General features: G+C 42.6%; 1 protein-coding gene across 6 annotated transcripts in view; it reads right to left on the reverse strand.

Annotated features, from left to right (window-relative positions):
• Window positions 1-876: 876 nt before the first annotated feature.
• Window positions 877-19,977, reverse strand: part of LOC110978099 (glucose-6-phosphate exchanger SLC37A2-like) — a 37,307-nt gene continuing 18,206 nt past the window's right edge. For 3 of the 6 annotated variants that reach the window (XM_022232805.2, XM_022232803.2, XM_087142316.1), the window contains exons 8-18: window positions 18,260-18,426; window positions 16,724-16,767; window positions 16,416-16,529; window positions 15,407-15,497; window positions 14,864-15,012; window positions 14,284-14,332; window positions 12,851-12,924; window positions 11,583-11,768; window positions 9,962-10,062; window positions 6,510-6,562; window positions 877-4,563 (exon numbers count right to left, since the gene is read on the reverse strand). In XM_022232805.2, coding sequence (XP_022088497.2) covers window positions 6,523-6,562; window positions 9,962-10,062; window positions 11,583-11,768; window positions 12,851-12,924; window positions 14,284-14,332; window positions 14,864-15,012; window positions 15,407-15,497; window positions 16,416-16,529; window positions 16,724-16,767; window positions 18,260-18,426 — 1,015 coding nt within the window. In that variant the 3' untranslated portion in view covers window positions 877-4,563; window positions 6,510-6,522. Of the gene's footprint in view, window positions 4,564-6,130; window positions 6,174-6,509; window positions 6,563-9,961; window positions 10,063-11,582; window positions 11,769-12,850; window positions 12,925-14,283; window positions 14,333-14,863; window positions 15,013-15,406; window positions 15,498-16,415; window positions 16,530-16,723; window positions 16,768-18,259; window positions 18,427-19,977 lie in introns of all 6 variants that reach the window. The other 3 variants (XR_002598019.2, XM_022232808.2, XM_022232809.2) reach the window with 3 other exon arrangements.

Consider the following 19,977-nt stretch of genomic DNA (forward strand, 5'->3'; position numbering starts at 1 on the left):
AAGTTTATGTACGGTTTGCTAAACCATGGATATTGGAATTAAAAATAAAGTACACTCGATCGCTGGCTTGTGCCGACGCACGGGTTTTGCCTTCATGAAAGCCCCCAAAGATCATGTGCTGGGAGAAAAAATTGAAATAATGCACGTCGTGACTTCACGAACAGAACGCATAGCTTGCACATACATTTTTTTTCACTGCATGAGCTAATGTGAACGATATCGCATTGCACCCTTTAGACATCATCCGATATTTAATTTGAGAAGAGATGCAAAATGATTCGTAGTTGCCTGCTGCGAAAATAACACCTCGAAACAAGAGTTTTTGGGACCAACTTCCCTTTTAATATGCAATTATGCATCTGGAGAGTGATTCTTTAATATCAATTTAAAAAAATTAGGAAAGTGAGTTGTTATGCAAGATATTCTTGAGATATGATAATCATATGCTTACAGGCCGGCAGGTGAAGCATCTGGTCAGGCATCGCTCTGTAAAAATGCAGCACTTAAAATGATTTATAACGCGTACACTCGATACAAGTGCACTGAATGCTTATTTCATTTTCCCTGCTGCGTGGATTCTCACGGCCTTAAGAGGTCAGAAAAATGGCTCAAATTCACGGTACTGTGGTACTGTGAAGTGGAACGTCCGAACGCGCTGACAATCTAGTCTTTTCTTTCCAATGGGCACAACCCAGAACCAACGGCTTCCGCGTGAGCGCACGTGTGCACCAAGCCAATTTTAAGAAACCTGCCAGTCCTTTGCCGGTGAAGGCACACTTCAACTCTGGCCGTTAAAAAGAATAGCAAACAGCACGCCAACAGGCTCTTAATAAAACACTATAATTCTAGAATAACATATTCTGAGACTATTGGCCATATTTGACAAGAGTAAAAAGTGTATTTATTTGACTTTTTCCGTACTTTCAAAATTAATATTAAAAAATACCCCGTCTAAAACTGTTGCCCCACTGGTGGATTACAAATGATTTCATTCAGATATATAAATCTGAAAAGAATAATTTGAACAAAGAACACGTTCTACACGATAGCAAACCTTGGCATGGGTACTGCAATAAATCTTCAGAAGTCTCCTCGTGTCTATTCAGTTTATCACACCTTTCCTCCAGCCATTGGGGCAAGACCAACTCGACACGACATTATTAGTACATTTAAACTGGGGGAAACACTTGTCGGGAATCGTGTCATGTTTGTTATTACACAGCAACATCTGAACGCATTGGTGGTTCTAACAGAATACAGGTCATACGGTGCAACATTTTAAGATTACCAATGAGAAATTTTAGTATGAGAGAATAAGACAAAGCTTGGATATTTATCCTCTTTTCTTTTGGTGTTTCATCGTAAAATCGGGAATTTTAAAGGAATGATGTGTGCACATCAAAAGTAGTCGATTTCGACTTTCGAATGAACGCACGAGGGTGAATGTACCCGACGTCTACGGAGAAACAGTGGTTACCAAAATTAATCAACAATTTTTCCCATGAACCACTAACAAGATAAAAATAAGTTTTCCGAAAGTAAACTTCTGCATGTTGTACTCAGGAACTTCGGTATATAGACGCAGACATATAAACACATAGACGGGCAGCTCCTATCCAAAGCAACGGTGGGGTAATGTAGCCAAGACGACAACCGACCAAATCCAAAAGCGTGGGCAAATTTACACCTCGGTATATAGGGAATTTACAGATGAAGAATTCCAGCCCCAAAATTCTACGAAACCATTTTCCGATTGTGAAAAAATCCTCTGTTTACTTCATCTGGTCCATGCAGATTCGAAACAGTGCGGCTGTAACATCTGAACAGAAGAGATAGCAGTACAAACGAGCAAAAAAGAGATTGTCTCTTTAGAGCCAATTTAAACAAAATATGCATTTCTAGCACGTCATGTGCAAATCGCAATGAACGCACTGCCATTCGTCGTTTCGCCCATTGTTTGTTCACGCTTTTTTAAATCACGGTTATACGCACAAGACTAGTGGTCTATGTGTTTATGTCTGTGGATATCCGGTTCGTAAGTGACTTCGTCACAATGGCGGACGCGCCACAATTTGCAGGCTCTCATTGGACAATCGCTGAAGTTGCGCGTTAACTTCCGGTTCCATGGCTCCACGTAAGCGGTGATCAATGCATGTAACCCTATGTGCAGTGCACGTGTGCGGTGAATTTGGTTTAAACTGGACTGACGTCACTTACGAACCGGATAGATTACCGAAGTGAATACGTCACGCCCAGTTATATGTGTAAAATGTATTACAGTGAGAACCAGCGCGTGAACCAACACGCGCCCGTTCTCCATTCGTTCGCACTACACTTTCCGGTTCACGGTGACGTCACACCTCGGTACTCTATAGAGAACCGAAGTGAATACGTCACTCGCACAATTAGTGTGTAAAAGGCATGACCGCGTGAACCAACACGCGCGCGTACTCCATTCGTTTGCATTGCACTTTCTGGTTCACAGTGACGTCACACTTCGGTACTCTATACTGTATGATCGAGGTTATCAAGTTTTAGATGCGCGTGTGCAAATAGGATACTGTCGGTGATAGTAAACTGCAAGTAGTCGAAATACTCCAGCGTTTAATACCAGTTTATACTTCACGCAATTCAACATTTGCCAGAAAGAGTAGGATTTGTTCAACGTGGGCGCAAGTAGACACGCAGAACGAGCAAAATCTGGAGTGCCTTCATTTTCCTCTTCGTTAAATTCTAAACTTCCCTTTTCCCACAATATTATTTCTGGATGAATATTTAAAGTCTGTTAAATGAGTTTTGGACTTTTTAAACATGTAAAAATAAAAAATACATTCGTTTTTTCCAAATTAAAAAAAAAATAAAATCTGTACAGCAGATTACAGTAATCAACCTTTGGAAACTGATCATGTTGTGGTAACAATGTATGCTATGGCTCCAAATTCAATAGGGAAATACATATAAATGTACATAGACATCGTACTGTTGCATCCCAACTAAAGCGCTGGTCCCTACTGTAGATGGGGTGCCCCAATAACAGTGCTGTGGTTGGCCTGGCCCGTGTCAGCAAAGTATCTACAGAAAATCCATTAAGCTTCTCCACGTTTTTGCAGCTTGCACCAGAGGGAATTCCTGAAATCGTTATCCATTTTATGAACCAATAAAAACTAAAACTCTCCAGGCATTTGTTATAGAAATGAACATGTATACATATTAACAGGGACACTTGTTACGGACCATGTAATTATTAACACACTGGTCAGCAAGCAGTGTTGTATTTGAGTCCATCACAAGGTGTCCTTTCACAAAGCCAGTCATAAGTAACCGAGTGAACAATGACAAAAGAATGCTTTTGTCACTGCTCATTTGAATAGCTTGTGAACTGGGGTAAGGCTGAATGACTTGTGATATGGACTTACAGGGACATTTTATGCGCGGTATGTAGCAAAGGGGACCCCTCTATTGTGTCGTCTTTTGTGTTCATGGAATCTTTGGAAACCCTTTCAGATTTTCAGGGGGGTTGTAGGCACAATAGCTTGAGCGTCACATGGGGGGGTCCCTCTTTGCCACATGCTGGACTCTTAATACAAACACTGCTAGGCAGGCCCGACTACTGCACAAAGAATCATCGTTGAGATGGTCCAAACTGTACATGTAGTTGGCACAGATCCTATAGCTTAGGTGCAACAGTACAAATTTCAGGCAACCAACGAAAACGAGCATTCCCTAAGGGTGTCACAGAAAAATAATGAATTGAACACAAGAGAACAAAACAAGAGGAGAACACCAAAATAGAAAACAATTTTTGGCAGATATGTATTACAAAGAGGCAGCATGACATGATATGCTAAACGTCCTTTCACGTTTTAGCTAAAACCAGAGTTAAAATCTAGTCACTTGATGAGCCAGTATTCGGTCAAATCAAAGGGCAGGTCACATGAAAACTGAAATGTTACACAGTTGGTGACACCTCCAAGAGATATGCCTTTTCCCTCCCATTTTGTGTTCGACTGAACAACCGAAGTGCTATACGATATCATTTTGAGATGAAATCCTTCACTTTCTTCAGTGTGCAATTTTGTGTTCCGGTCGACCTAATATAATTTCAAAGCTTTGTTTGCCAAAGTATGCCTTGCCGCTTTTTAGGCTGAGCAAATTTCTGCATATTCATGAGCAAAACTGTGATGTCATTCCAGGAAGAAAAACCGAATGTCACACTGATTCCTTTACAGGAGACTACTGCATTTTTGGATACTACCCTGTTCTAAATTTTCTTTCATTTCAATGTCAACAACTGGTCGCATCGCCCGTGGCACAGGGTCACCCTTGAATGACTTGATTGCAACTCTGTCCAAACTGCTTCCGTTTCAGCCTGGCAGACTCGGCTGGGTTTTTGTCCTGCATCGATGGCAGGCTCCCACTCAGCTGGCATCATGAGAGGTTTAAACAAAAGTCAGTTTGAGCCGCCGCACAGCAGCGTCTCTCCAAGGAGGCATTTCAGAGGTCAACGTGACATGTCCGTAGCTGACAACCTCCGACTGAGATGGATGGCTTCCTGTCTATTTCCTGGAAAGAAAAGGCGGCAGATTAATCATGGACAAAAGCTCCAGACACGAGGCAAAATGCAGCCTGGTTGCCTTCATCAGTGGTGAACAGAGCTCTGCTCTTTCTCATTTTTTTCTCAGTCTTTCCTTGAAGTTGGAAGGCACGTTTTGTGACAACTGGACAAATCTGTGGACGGACATATAAACCGAACTGTTATCTAGAATGCTGGTAGCAACTTCTCCAGCTACCCAGGGGGTATATTGGAGCATTTTGAAGTTACATGGCCTTAGCAGGCAATCTTTCGGACAAACTGGTATCATCAATAAATGTTGCTGAAACCTTGTGTTTTGGGCACCGGTGTCCCACCAATGAACAAAAGACTGTTCACAGATTGTGGCTGGTAAATTTGATTTGATGTCTTCGGACAATTCCATAAAAACTTAAAATGATTATTTCTTGACATACCACAAAGAGCTTTCCATCAAATTGCCCCAAAAATACATGTAGTTCGGTAATGTTGCGTTGTGATCTTTGCTTTTTATTAATTCACATGTTGCAAGAAAAAAACCCCTTTCTGCAAGACATCATACTGAACAAATTCTAAAAAGTCTGAAACAGTCTAGAACAACCAAGATTAAAATTGCAGTTTGGCAACTCTGACTAGTCTGAGGGACCCTTATGAATATGCAAAATTATTGCACTTTAGTTATGCATCCAACTTCAAGGAAGGGCCAATACACACGGTTCAACTTTTGAACGCAATCAAAATTTCAAATTCTTGAGACTCGACGGATAGTTTTGTGGTTAAAGAATGATTCACCAAAGCAGGGAAATAGCCCATCCCACTTCTGACACTAAATTCTGGATCCTGTGGGAACATGACCTCACTCTTGTCCCCACAAGGCAATCTTTGCTTGACACGTTCCTGGGTGCCATTTAAATCATGTCCGACATGATGATTAATAATAAAACCCCATTCAGCAAAACTTTCAAAGTCGGCCATAACATGTAGGAAGCCAGCTAATAACAAAATCAAAGCGTGCACAGAGAAGGAAAGCACATGAGCAAGGTAGCTTGCGAATGGGCATGTAACCATGCTGGTGGACCGGGCAGGCAACCATGCAATAAAAAATGCATGCAGCTATGTGTTTTCACAAGTGATGCATGGAAATGACCTGTGACCTAGACTCGCTACTGAAATCGTCTAAATGAAAGGCGTGCATGGCCCTGTAACTTTTGTGTAATCTACATGTAGCATGCATATATTAATGTAGTTTTTTGCCACAAGCCAGTGTGGTCCATCAGAGAGTGGAAATGACAGTGACCTAGACTCGCTACTGAAATTTTCTGAATGAAAGGCGTGCATGACCCCGTAACTATTGTGTAATCTACATGTAGCATGCATATATTAATGTAGTTTTTGCCACAAGCCAGGGTGGTCCATCAGAGTTGCATTTATGCCATGCGTAAGTGGCAAGAAATGACAGCCAAAAAAAGGTCTGGTTCCATGCCGATTTGAATGCCTTCCACCACCAAAGGTTTTGATCACAAGTCCCCTTTTTATACCGTGTCTCTCTAACTGCTTTACCTAGTGCAGTGGAGTTCATATGAAGGATAGTGGCAGATGGTCTCTGTTAATATGGCAGAACGAACACAAAATAAAGTGGGATTTAAAAAAGCAATAACGCCTGTTAGGCTGGTTACTTCGTTTCATGAATCCAAGATAAAATGACCAACTTGTCAAAGCAGGGCATTGTACATGTGTCATGAACCTATGGGGTTGCATGTTTGTCCGATGTCAGAAACATTTATCTATGCCAGATGTACCATGAGTGAGTCTGATTGTGCATGACAATCAAATAATGACTACATAAAGTAAAAGACGTGCCTCTGGCCCGCAGTCACTGTCACGACTGTGGCACTAGGGAGCGCACTGGTTTTTTTCTGTTGGAATTTCCTTGGCTTACCATTCAACATCTCTCACTCACGGAATGGTACTTCGGTAGGGTATGTGTGTACACTGTGAAGCAAGTCCAAATGACAGGAAAAAAATGGGTAAAATGTTGAGGGCCACAAAACAAAAAGCAAAAAAAAAAAACAAAAAAACACACACAGACACTTTCTGCAGCTTTTAAGAAGGACCATTTTTCAAGTTGTGGTCAAAAATGCACACATATGAGACTGAAGGTCCCAGGAATTTCATAGCACATTTAAGTTTGCGAGGAATGCTTACTTCGTGACTTTCAATTCATTCTCAGTCCTCTAAGTACAACGTTACATGTATTCTCCCTTCTGGTAGGACAGACTTTTCTGCACTCGTCAACATTCTGTGTATTGACAGACGTTCACCGTTTCTTTACGTATTCTTTACAGTTGGAATTTCACTTAATCGTTTCTGTGCATTCTGCTGCTGCAGGAAATTCCGGCATTCAGGTCTGTTTGAAATCGTAAATGTGTCAGGTTGGGGGGGGGGGTTGTCTAACACCCAACTCCATCCGTGTCTCACTCTTCATCTCTGAAATCAATACCCACTTTTAGGATAGCAGCGCTCAAGTCAAACAGAACACGTCAATACAGGTAAGTTGGGTCACTAACATACAAAGCTTGACATGCAGAGCTCTGATTTATTATTGAAATAACGACTGCAAAGCCTGGGGATTTAAGATCAGAAAAAGCCTGAGACAGAGACGAAGCCGAGTAGCCTACTGGAGAACTCTCATGTACATGAAAATACCAAAGGGCATACAAGCAACAAGTACAGTGTTAATGGAAGATCAGACAAGAGTCAAAGCTTCAGATAGGGAGTGTATCAAAATAAACGCAACAATATATCTGTTACATTTTTGGGAGATTGTGTTGGTTTTACACCAACATGTCTAGTAGCACCTTTCAAACCAGGGATCCCCTCTTTTCAATGATATGCTACTTATTCACACAGAGTCTTGGCTGAACAATCATTCTTTATGGACAATGAGACAAAGATGGCTTGGGACCTAATTTCAGTTGAAACGCCATTTCTCCCTCTCTCCTGTGAAACGTTCGTAATGAACGGGCCAGGTGTGTTCACAACGCTAGTCAGGTGTATTATTTCATAATATCTAAAAGGCTGGCTGGAGGACCGTGGTCAGGTTTTCTTTCTTGTAATAATTCTTGCGCTATCTTAAATTGTATTGGGTATGAGCATACTCAGTCACCACGAAGACGCTCTTCTCTGTACTCAACCAAACCATCTTGGACAATGATGGTATTACACTACATGAGCTTTTTGTGACCTAACTAACCTATGCAAAGTAAAATAAATCATTGCAACCATTATAGATACATAATGTTTCACCTGACTGCATTGTGAACACATCTGGCCTATTCATTACAAACATTTTACAGGAGAGAGAGGGAGAACTGAATAGGCTTTAGGTTTCAAATGAAGCTTGGCCCCAAGCCCTCTTTGTCTGATTGTCCAAAATGAATGATTGTTCAGCCATCCATGGCCGTGTACGAATAAATAACACATCATTGGAAAGAGGAAATCTGTGGCTTTCAGGTGCTTTCAGGTACCAGGCACTTTAGTGTAAAACTAACAATTTCCAGAAAAAATCAAAAGACATTCCACTGTGTTTTTTCATACGACCTGTATAGAGCATAGTACTAGCTTCAGATTTTGGAAAGAAATGACTGTTCAGCGCACATATCTGTACAGTAGAGTCTGCAGCTATTGTATACTAACTGTTGGCGTCAACTGGCACATACACCTGCCAGCTTGTTTCCAACAACAACGATGCTGCTCTCTCTATCTTTATAAAAGGCTCAGACACGAGTGAGTGAACTCCCATACACTTGCACACAGCTCACCCACCACCACAGGTGATGCATGTACATGTTCAAATACCATTCCGCATGGCACACATGTTTGTGTTGAAGACTACAGGCTTCGTGCCAGACGTAATGCAGTGCACCGCCCATGTCCAAGCATGCTACTACCCGTGTGGGCTCGGGAACAGAAAATGTCCGCACAAGGCAAGAAGCAAATATACTGTGAGGACTTGGCCACAAGTATCCCCCCCCCCCATAAAAAAAAAGGTTTTACAGATAATTCACTGTCGGGACTGTCCGTCAAGAGAAAGATGAACAGTCAAGGAAGTCATCAACAAAAAATAAAACAGCTGAGAAAAGTTCACAGTTCAGACAGTTTTTGAGAAAAATGAGTATTTTCACTATAAACTTTTCTAGACTACACGCAACACGCAGGAATGTCCATACTACAATGTAGCTATCCAACCCAAACGTGTGTGATTTCGCCCCGGGCATGAAGTAAAGCGAGCTTTGTGTTAGTTTGCCAACCACACTGGAGTTTGGTTATTGCAGACAGGTATTTTTCAGCACAGGACAATTATTGTACCGAACTCTACATTTATATTTCAATTACCCTAGGTCAATTGCATGCTGCATGGAAACCAAGGAGGGAAGACGTTTCTACATAACATATACTTCATAAAGATAAAGCGACAACATCTTGTTTTGTGGAAAATGTTCGCGTCCGTTATCTTGATCTTTAAGTCTTTGGTAAATCCGTCCCACGGTGCACTGCCAGACTGAAAAGAAGATTGCGCGTGTGTCTTCATGACAGATACACTCCTACCCTGACAAGTGTGATTTTTGCCGACCTTCTGTTATGTAAAAATAATTTTACAAAACTTTAAATTGTCTCCGGCTTTGTAAGCCATATCTCTACTTTTTGCAGTTGTTCAAAAATCAAAATCTCAAGAGTTTTTCCGTGTGTTCCTATAAAACCCTGACGAGGAGGTGGTGTGTGATCCTGTTCTGGGAACAGTGTTCTTGAGTCGTGTTCCCACCGTTCGAGCGCGAGAACACTAACCCCGTGTCAAGAGCAGGCCACCTGAACTCGACCTACATGTATGTTTGCATGCAGCATGGCTTTCTTTATTGATCCAGGGTAATCAAAAACATTCAAATCAATGACAATAATTGCTCCCAAAAATTGTCACAAGCACGTTCGGCCCAAAACAAAATGAGATAGGGCGTTTACAGCCTTTTCACAAAACAATAAGTATCACGGCCACTTCAGGATACCCTCTGCCCTGATGACCTTTCATCAAATGAAATAGGAATGCGCTGTTATGCCGCAATCTAAAGCTAACAGAATGTAAACTGTAGTGGTTTGGAAATTCAAACAAAACAAATCAAAACCAACAAAAAATGCAAAATTGCAGATTCAAAGACATGCTGGATCGGACGCAACTTTTTGTTCACTTAGAATGACATATGGTGGACAGCTGCAGTAGTGGGTAATTGTTCATAATGCGCTGGCTCAGGGGCCAACCCGACCAGCCGATTAGCTAATGCTTCAGGGTACGGCACTTGTACATGTATCTCAGTGTGAATTTGTTAATAGCGCTCTCACCCAACTTCGCCTTCGGCTCTTGGGCCGGTACCCGAGATTAGCTGGTAATCGCTCTGACAGCAGGCTTTCTTCATCTCCTTAAACACCAGCCTAAGTAAACACTGCAAGTAAAAACAAAACGGTTTATGAATACATACTAGTATTTACAGAAAAAAGAACCTAAAAGAGATCTAAGTCTCAGCTGAACAGAAATCTCAACCTGTATAGGATCTGCTACTGGTATTTCCACTGTATGTCAGTGTCATAGTTCTCTCCATAAGTGGGTGGTAAAACTACTTCTGGCCATCAGTACAAAGTAAATGTTTAAAAAAAATCACTTAGCAATAAAATGCCAAACAATACAATGCACCTGCACACGTACTACTGATTACTACACACATGTACATACATGCTTCTATAAAGGTAAAGGGACAAATCTACAGTTTTATGTAAAACCTTACATCAACCAAGGCTGCTTCTTGTATTCTGTCAAGTTTGGCTGCCCACAGGAATGGTAGGCAATATGACAGTATTCTGGGTTTACTCTACTATTGTCACTGGCAGAGATCCAGTCTGCGCTTTCTCAAATCTGAATTTCTATGGAAGCTTTGGGAAAAAGTTAAAATTTTTTCAAACAGGTCAGTGAAATAATGCTCCAACGACAAAGGACGCAAGATGCAAATTTGTTTGAACACTGGGCTGGTAATTCTGTGGCTATTTTGAAGAAGGCACGGCACTTCGCATCATCTCCTCAACTAGCTGACTGTCGCAGGTTAGGCTTGTCAACCATGAGCTGCTTTGATCAAAATCAAACGGTCACACCCTGGTCATTTACGCCATAGCATCCCTGGACAGTCCATCACATCACACAAAGTGTTGCAAGGTAGAAACCGATAAATGATGTTTGTTTGGTTTTTTTTGCAAAAAAATGAACTTGAAACAGAAAAGCCACTTTTTTATGCACATGCTTTGTGCTCATTTATGGCAACTGTCCATTCCATCATGGGAGTACATGTACCTTGAGACCTGTTGAAAATTTTTAGTCCAAAATCAACAGAAATTCTTCTCTAAAAATTTAACTCAAACAGGTTGTCCCTTTTCTTGTAAAACTGGGTACACGTGTAAACTCTTCAAATTTCCCTGAGTCTAACCCTTAACCATTAAAATGAAGAGGATTCAGGCCTGTTACTAGGGTCAACTTTCAAGGAAATGGAGATTCCTTTCAAATAAACACGTCCAGAGTTTGGACTTCCTTCGTCCGATACAAAAACCTCCCAATTTTCTTGCAGAGTTTCAAGGAATACAGAGAGTTGGAGATTACGATGGCTTAGGCTTTATATTTTTTAATGAATTGCAGGGATCAGAGTGGGGGATGAAGCAGAACCTGCGAAATATCCGGCGGATAGGTGGAAACAAATAAAAAACATCACGTGGACCTTCCACTCTTTTAATAGCTACAAAAGGCCTGAGTTCCCTCCCCATATAGTCATGGCGTGAATCTTGGGCCTACCTTTTCGTCCAGAAGACAAAAATGAGCAAACTTACCCTCTATAATTCCAGAATTTGGGGTTAAAATCCTGAAATTCACAAGACAAAAAACCCTGAGAAACCGTGCCCCTTGAGCCCGGCGCATCATCCTTACCAAAGCAGAGGCAACCTCCGCCCCGGCCAGCATGAGGAAGACGTCACTCCAGCCGTGACTGTTTGTTGGATTGATGATACCTGTCAAGAGAGGGCCGATGGCAGCGCCAATGGTGCCCGTCCCGTCGATGATGGCGGACACCGTCGCCAAGGCTTTGGCATTACCGTGGAGGGTCGGGTGGGTACCCTGTGGGAAAAGAGTGGGAAAATCCAGACACAAATATGAAAAGCACTGACAATACAAAGTCACGTTTAAATTGCGGGGACAATCGTACATGTAGGTCCTACGTCTTCTGTTTTCTTTGTTTTCTGTTACTGACAATAAGAGGTACCCAAACTAGGTAATTTGGAAATTCCAAAGGACCTTGATATAACAGTCTTTACATGTACATATACTCCTTGTAATATGTCAACCAACTCTCCCAATCAAAAAATTTTAATGTCACACAATGACACTGCAGGAGTTGTCTGCAGTAGGAATACAGATCCAAGAACAGGTTCACTGATTAAGCTTTCACTGTTTCTGATCCCACACTTTTGGACGATATTTCACTCTTTACAAAAGCAGCCGAAAACGTTTAATTTAATTGTGGTTTATTCTCCTTTGACTCTGCTATCTATTGTTCTTAGGCGCCATAATCTGCATGATTTGTTGTTGTTGTTGTTGTTGATGGAACGGCACCATGAGAATCCCGCAAGCTTTACTTTTTATTTGGACAAAATCAGCAGAGACCACGTCGAAGGTGATGTATATCAAGTGGCAGTTCAGCCAAACGCCCTGTTTTTGCTGGGCATTTTTTTTTTCAGTGTTTAGATGAATTCTGCCCTCAGCTGCTCTCCTGCTTACTGCTGCCCTTTCCTTTCACATTCTGAGAGAAGGTATTATTTCAGCCGGCTACATGTAAAAACAGATTTGGGGAAGACATGATCACTTCATCTTGGAGTCGACACCCCCCCCCCCAAAAAAGCCTGCTAGTTCTCTGCCCATCTAACCAGTGGTTAACCAAACTTCAACCTTTGATTCTCGGTTGATCGGAACAGTGGCATTCCATAGGCGTAACGGACATCTGAAAAACGCCCAACCAATGACTGAAACGATCAAACGCACTCCAGGTGATATTGTCAAGCTCTGAGGGATCTGACTCCCCGCCCCCCGCTTCTTCATTTCTCTCGGGGGGGGGGGGACTTTTACGCAGAAGCAGTTACGTGCACATAGCGGTTTTTCGGGGCCATCAAGAAGTCCGAAGGTCGTCTGAAATGCCTACTCACCAAATCAGCAGACACGGCAGTGGTAATGAGAGCATAGGGGGCATTGGTGAAAAACGCTGTCAGCATCATCAGACCTGGGCAAGTTACAAAGACAGAGAGCGGGAATATCAGCACTGAAGTGTGTCGTCTTCACAGGTTAATAGAGCAACGGCAAGGGCAGCTGCAACCCTCGCATACCAAGAAACACAATTGATAAGTCACCGACACTGAGGCCTACTAACAAAATAACCCACTCAGGTCTTTGGTTTTAATACTATTTCCACACATCACCCACAGATTCTGATCTTGATAGGCAAAGAGCTGGTATGTATAGCTTTTCAAGGCCAAAAGAACCGTATCTACAGCAACCAAAATATCTGTAGCAACCAAAGGGACCATATGCTTGACCACCAGCATGGTATTTAAGAAAGAATGCTAATGTGCATGCTGTGCATATTTTGAAATGCTACTCTTACAGAGTTGGATTCAAGCATTTCATGACAAGGGTGAAATGAATATTGACAGCGGCAGTCAATATTTGTATATTATATGCCAAAATATGGATGGAATATATTTGTCTTAACCCTTTGACAGCATTACTCTCCACAATGCATACATATACCAGGGTGTAAATTCATCTTTGCATGTCTATTTTGTGAGGACAAGACATGGAATGTTGATGACTTGCCACAATAACAACTGGTACGGCCCATGGCAAGAATTGACGGCACAAAAAATGTCTGTGCACTCTTTCACCAGCAGTCACTCTCTTTAAATTGTTTTGCCGGCTTCTTGGTTAGGGAGCAGACCATAATTAGAGCGCGACTTCACCACTGAAAAGCCTGCCTGGCTCTCCAATTCATCTCTATTTCCACTTTGCCTTCAAGCTCAAGGGTATCAAATAAAACAAAGTTTGGACTCGCCATGCCCTTAATAATCCACCCATGTAGGTCATAAAAGCGACCGGTGCCATCTAGGCCAAATACAAAGGAATATGAAGGACTGGTCATCATAGTTACCTAAATCACTTGTGACCAAAACAAGTTCACGACACGTGAGCCAATGATCACTTTGTACCGGTATTTGGCACGGTAAGATGGCCACTGGTGGCCTCAGTCAGTACAAGAGCATTGAGTCCACGCCTAAGCTTCTGAGGATTTGCCACATGACGACTAAAATGACCATCTAGCTCCTGATGTTTCTTTCATATGGCGCCATATTTATTTGTGAGACTGTGCTGGCGAGTCCACAACTTCAAACCTTATCCATGTGCATCTGCTGACAGGCCAGAACGACCTGTCTCAGTGGGGTATCCATGAAAATTTGCTCACTCTTAAAATCAATCGCAAGGAATACAATGGCATTCTATACGTTTTGAAGGTTCAGAATTCCAATGTGGTCCAGTTGTGTATAAAATGAGGCTTTTGAAACAAAGAAAAAACATGTCCTCTTACCTATACTTTTGGCTAGGCTGAGGTAGCCGTACGCATTGTAGATATACACCTGAGATGAATGGACAGAACAAACGATTCAAGGCGTGAAGGTCTACTGGCAGCCTGTTTGCGCTGTTATCGATAGATAAATACGTGTACCATAAACGGCAACACTGATTGGAAATAAGTGCGGCGCAGAAGACAAACTAATCGAAGTAACAAATCCTTGAATATTTCAGGACCTTGAAACAGCATGGAGAGTTCATTTGATGAAAACGAAAATTAGAAGACAATGCCATTCTGACAACGCATCAACACTCTTTGTGTGAATTTTACACTCGCACCATGCAACCCCCGTAGAAAAAGTCTTCAAAATTTTAGAAATGAAGTAGGCTTGGTTGGCCTATGGTATGTCCGTATGCTAACACTCATGGCCAAGGGTTTGTCTACCAGAAAGGCTTGACGACAGCAAACCTTGACCGTTAACAGAACAAGAGGAGGGCCTCTGCCGTTGCGACAGAGTTTTTGACTGAGAAAAGAGTGACCTCAACAGACTTTTCAGGGAGAGTACAAAGAGAGCCGACCTTAAGAGCCTGCTCACCAGAGGCGCAGACACGACTAGGGCCACAAACGACACCGTGGCACTGGCTCCGCTCAGGTCCGACAGGAGCCCTATGACGATGCCCCCCAGCACCCCGCCCACGTCAAAGAGGGTGGAGAAGTATGCAGACTGCTCGTCCGACAGTTTCGCTACAAAAATCATTATCAGAAAGACAAAGCGAAATGTTCGCCAGTATGCAAGGCACATGTAGCTTTCACATGTAGCACACGTAGCTTTCGATTTTAATCAAAGACAAGCTGCAATGAAGTTAACATTTGAATATTGCAATCTCTGGCAATTGAAGATTTGACATTTTCTGATAGACTGCCATCAACAAACAAGAGTGGAGGCCGACAGTGTGATACATTTGGACAAGAGTTAGGCCCAAATGTTCATGTACATGTCCATGGGTGGAACACAATCAAATAAATCAAAGAAATGAAAACCAAATCTAATACTACAACCTTGAGGCCAACCCTTCAGAGTAATCAACCCTTATGCAGAATGGACGAGAGGACGATCAAAACCTGCGCATGTACTCACTGGTGCGGCTGATGTAGTACGGAAGCCAAAAGAGGAATGTGTAGCTGACTAGCTTGCAGAAGAACAGGGAAAGGGAGAATTCGATGACACCCTGACAAACAAGGAGAGACGAAACAACTTGAAAACTCAGCAAGGGCCGTTTTCCGAATTCCAAGTCAGAAATTAGTCGGGCATGATCGAATTTTGCAGTCAGTCAAACTACACCAACTAATCATACTGTACAGTACGTGGATGTCAACATCCTCTGTTTTCAAAAAATGTTCACCCCGATCTTTCTGAAACTCTGCGTGCATGTGAAGACACTAACCCTAACACTCCTCAGTCCTCCAACAGGTGAAAGGTTGAGGAGTGTTAGGGTTATCTGTGAGTTCCACTAGGATTCAATTCAATCACTTCAATTTCCTGAGACCATGTCGGCCTGCTTCCTTTAAGCACACGCCAGTGGGAAAGGTTAACATGAAACAGATGTGTCTCAGAAAAATCACCATTTCTCAAGAACAGCACGTCTGAAATTAATGTCAAGAATGACCGTGACAAACCAATGATAATGAACAAAATGCCTCCGGGAGTGGTTATTAGGAGTCTTGACAACAACGTTACATTTCTCTCGGCTTTTCCTACAATTGTGGTCAAAAGGTCCTATAAAATTGTACTGAAAGTACAAATCATACAATTATTACGACTTCATTCCTGGTGACCAGATTATCTCCTCTAATAAATACATGTACTTCAGGTGCGACATATTTGCTAGGTGTCACCTTCCAGTACAAGCAAAACACTTGGCAACAACTGTGTAGAGAACCGAGGTGAGTATGTCACACACACACAATCATGAGTGTAAAAGGCATTAATGCGAGAACCAGCGCGCGAACCAACACGGGCGCGTACTTCATTCGTTTGCACTGAACTTCCAGGTTCAAAATGAGATCAACTTCTGTGCTGCATATCGTTCTCACTGACCACTGTCTGATGGGGGAGGGATGGGGGGAACATTATCATATTGACTCACCGGAATCATGAGGGCTCTCCATGTGGTGATGGCAGGCTGCTCAGATAGGACTTTCCTCTCACCAAAGTGCCCATTCTCGTCGTCTGAAAAGTTAACACCGACTGACTTTGTCTCCTGTGACCAAACACATGCAGGGAAAAATCAATCAACAAACGAGCAGATAGACCAGGTTCGAGAAACTAAATTAGCCAGCATGATGGACTGCATGTATATTCACTCCTGATACTGAGGATATCACATGATTTTTACATTGCAAGAAGACTGAGTACGCGTAATCATAGAAACTAACATTACTACAACAAGTTTACCTCTTCTTGATTTTTAGGTGGATCGCAGCCAACATCAGTTGGATCTGGAACACAAGGAAGAAACCTGGTTAATAGGGTACTGCATCTCTTTTACAATAAAAGTGTATCAACTCCGCTGCAGGGAGGGTTACAAAATTAAAATCATAATACGGCTGTCAAACATTCCACCCAACATGTACTCCGGTGATCTGGTGTGTAACACAACGCTGGCATTTCTGAGGGCCTAACAGTTTGCTCCTAGCCAGAGCCGTTTATAGAGAGAGTTGAGACATGAGTGTCTCAATGGTTGGAACCAAAATGGACAGCCATTTGGGTTCCAAAGTCTGCATAATGGACAGCCATTTGGACAGCCATTTGGACACATAATGGACAGCCATTTGGGTTCCAAAGTCTGCAGTTGGCGCAACTCTCCCTATATACAGCTCTGCTTGGAGCACACGCTTTTCCCAAATAAGTCTGTGGTTCAGTGAGGCTCCGCATGGCATGCACAACACTTGTCTACTCATGCTTTCGCTGTGACTAACTTTCCAGTGGCCGTGTACAGCATGCATGTATTTTCAAGATGTATTTTTGCGTTGGGGAGATGTTAATTTATATAACGGGTTTTGCCCTTACCCAACGTATATATTAATAAACATTGTATGCTCAGTGCTTGTCCGAGAGCTTGCGAAAAAAGTCACAAGCTTACTCAGGTGGGACTCGAACCCACGACCTCCTGCTTACTAGTGCAGGCGTCTTAACCACTCGACCACCGAGCTCGCCGGGGTCAGCTGGCCGGTCCGAGTCAGGTGAAGCAGCGGGTACTGCAAACTTTTTTCAAGATGTATTTTGCATTGGGGAGATGTTAATTTATATAACGGGTTTTGCCCTTACCCAACGAATATATATATATAAAAAAACATATCTTGAAAATACATTCATAAATACCTTAGTCTCCCTATTCAACAACTTGACCTTGAATAAACTTTTGATCATGCCCGATAAGAAATGATAATGCCCACTGCGTAAATCACGCGCCGGCACCTGGATACAAGTCGGTTTAATCGATTCTGATTGGTCAAGAGTCTGTGTGCATGTGGCTCGCCAAGCTCATGCCAATTAAACAATTTGCACAAGGAATATTCCATAAAATGGACGGGGGTGTTCGAAAAAATGAAAGCAAAAATCTAAAAGAAATCGCTAGAAATCCATCACACATGTATAATGACATCTTTTGACTCTGATGAATAAAAAGGTATTTACAAATGGGAATACATATGTGGAGATTGAACACTGATAATGCCTTTGACTGCGGCTCAGGCATTAATCAGTCACGTCCATTCTCTTGAGCTGGTCTTAAAAGCACATTTAAGACCGGCCAACCACATATTTATTCACTTATTCACTGTCAAAAAGCACTTCTCTGAGCTCTTAGCCCGTGTCCAAAACGGACTTCCAGAGCTACGGCTAGGTCTATTGTCTACACGTCTCCACACGTTTCCAATGGAGTGAAGACCTAGACCTAGCTCTAGGCAACAGATTCAGATCCAGCCTTACATTCAATGAGGAACAAGAGGACTATCACTCCCATGGACGCGATGATGCCTCCAGGGACGATGAACGACCACGCCCAATAGTAGTCGACAAACGCCCCTGCGATGACTGCACCTAGGATGTTGCCCAGGCTGGTGTGGGTGTTCCACACGCCCATGATAAGGCCACGCCTACAAGATACATGTAAGACAATTCCATGGGTTTAGTACAGCCATACGCGTACAATATGGCCATCAAAAATTATCAGGACCCAAATGAAATTGGGAAAAAACAGAACGTGGATGGTGCTTTTCAGAAGTCATGCACAGGTACATGCATGAGCACCAGGCATCAGAACTTCCATTTGGGACAGTTTGGTTGTATACAAGTAAAACATGGTTTGAGGTTGGACAGCTGATGTCAGTTCCCCTCGGTACTGGGAGTTGACAAACTAGGTCTAGTTCCTGAGGCCAAACCGAGGGAACTAGTGTGTCAACTCCCAAATACCGAGGGCAGCTAACATCGACTGTCCAACCCAAATAAACCATGTTATACCACGTACATATTTTATTTAATAACCTCTGAAAGTAAAAACATCATCGTTAATCTATTCCCACAAACTTTTATTTTGTTACCAAGACAAACATTAAATTTATTTTACACACAAGAATATCTGCAGATGAAACCAAGAGTAGACAGTACATCCACGCATTAGTTCCTGGATTTTCTGCTACTGCGCATTTGTTTTTAACTGTCACCAGGGTAAGCTGGAAGACAGTTAAAAACTTATGTGTATTTATGCATGAACGATCGCGTGTGCGCTTGGCAAACAGCAAAAAAGTGCGGCTGGCACGTGACCATGAATGCACCAATGAGAGTTTGGCGATCCGTCATGAATATGTATGAGGTACACTGATACAGGTCGAACATGTACACGGACCTATACACTACTGTGTGACCATACGATTCTCTGAGATTGGTTACCGATGCAATACGGGCAATTCACAGTAGTGCACCTCCCAGAGTTTGCAATGTGCAAACAGATTTCATGCATTGTGATTGGCCAACGCGTTCAAACTCTTGGAGGCGCACTATTGTGAGTCACCCGTATTGGCAACCAAAATATGATTGGCAAACCAATACTTCTTTCCAAAAAAAATATCTGTGATGTACCCACAAATACACCCTTCGTTAAACATCTATGTAATTAAAGCATTTCTGGGCACTGCAGAGCCAATAACGTTTTGGTACTCTGTTGTTTGTTGACAAGCAACAAAACGGACCAAGAGGACTGTGTCCGCCAGGGTGCCTTAAGAGTGGGCAAATTTATGATACTCTGTGCCGGCTGGACTACAACTGAACCATACAACATGAAAATGACCGCATTACAAACATTGCTTATCTGCTTCGCATGGAACGCAACAAGGCTCCTCTGGGTGGGAGCTCTCCTCGTGTGTGCACCTGCTTGTGCGTGCTTTTTTTGCAGGATACACTGAGCACTGGCGGCAAATCTATGCCGGAGAGTGCAGTCTCCAAGTGTGCACGGGGTACCCAGATGAAATGATTACCACAAACCAACATGTACGTGTATACATGTCAATCTTCTCTTTTGGTGGCATGGCACTTCATGTCCAGGCAGACAGTGAATCCCCAAACATGAAATGGGTCCCAAAGATGTGCATGGGGAGGTAACGGTGAACAATCGGTACATGTACGGTACATATCCGCCCCGAGCTGAAGTG

The sequence above is a fragment of the Acanthaster planci genome, linkage group LG10 (assembly GCF_054643075.1).
Source record: "Acanthaster planci isolate LZ-2023a linkage group LG10, COTS_SCS, whole genome shotgun sequence".
NCBI lineage: Eukaryota > Metazoa > Echinodermata > Asteroidea > Valvatida > Acanthasteridae > Acanthaster > Acanthaster planci.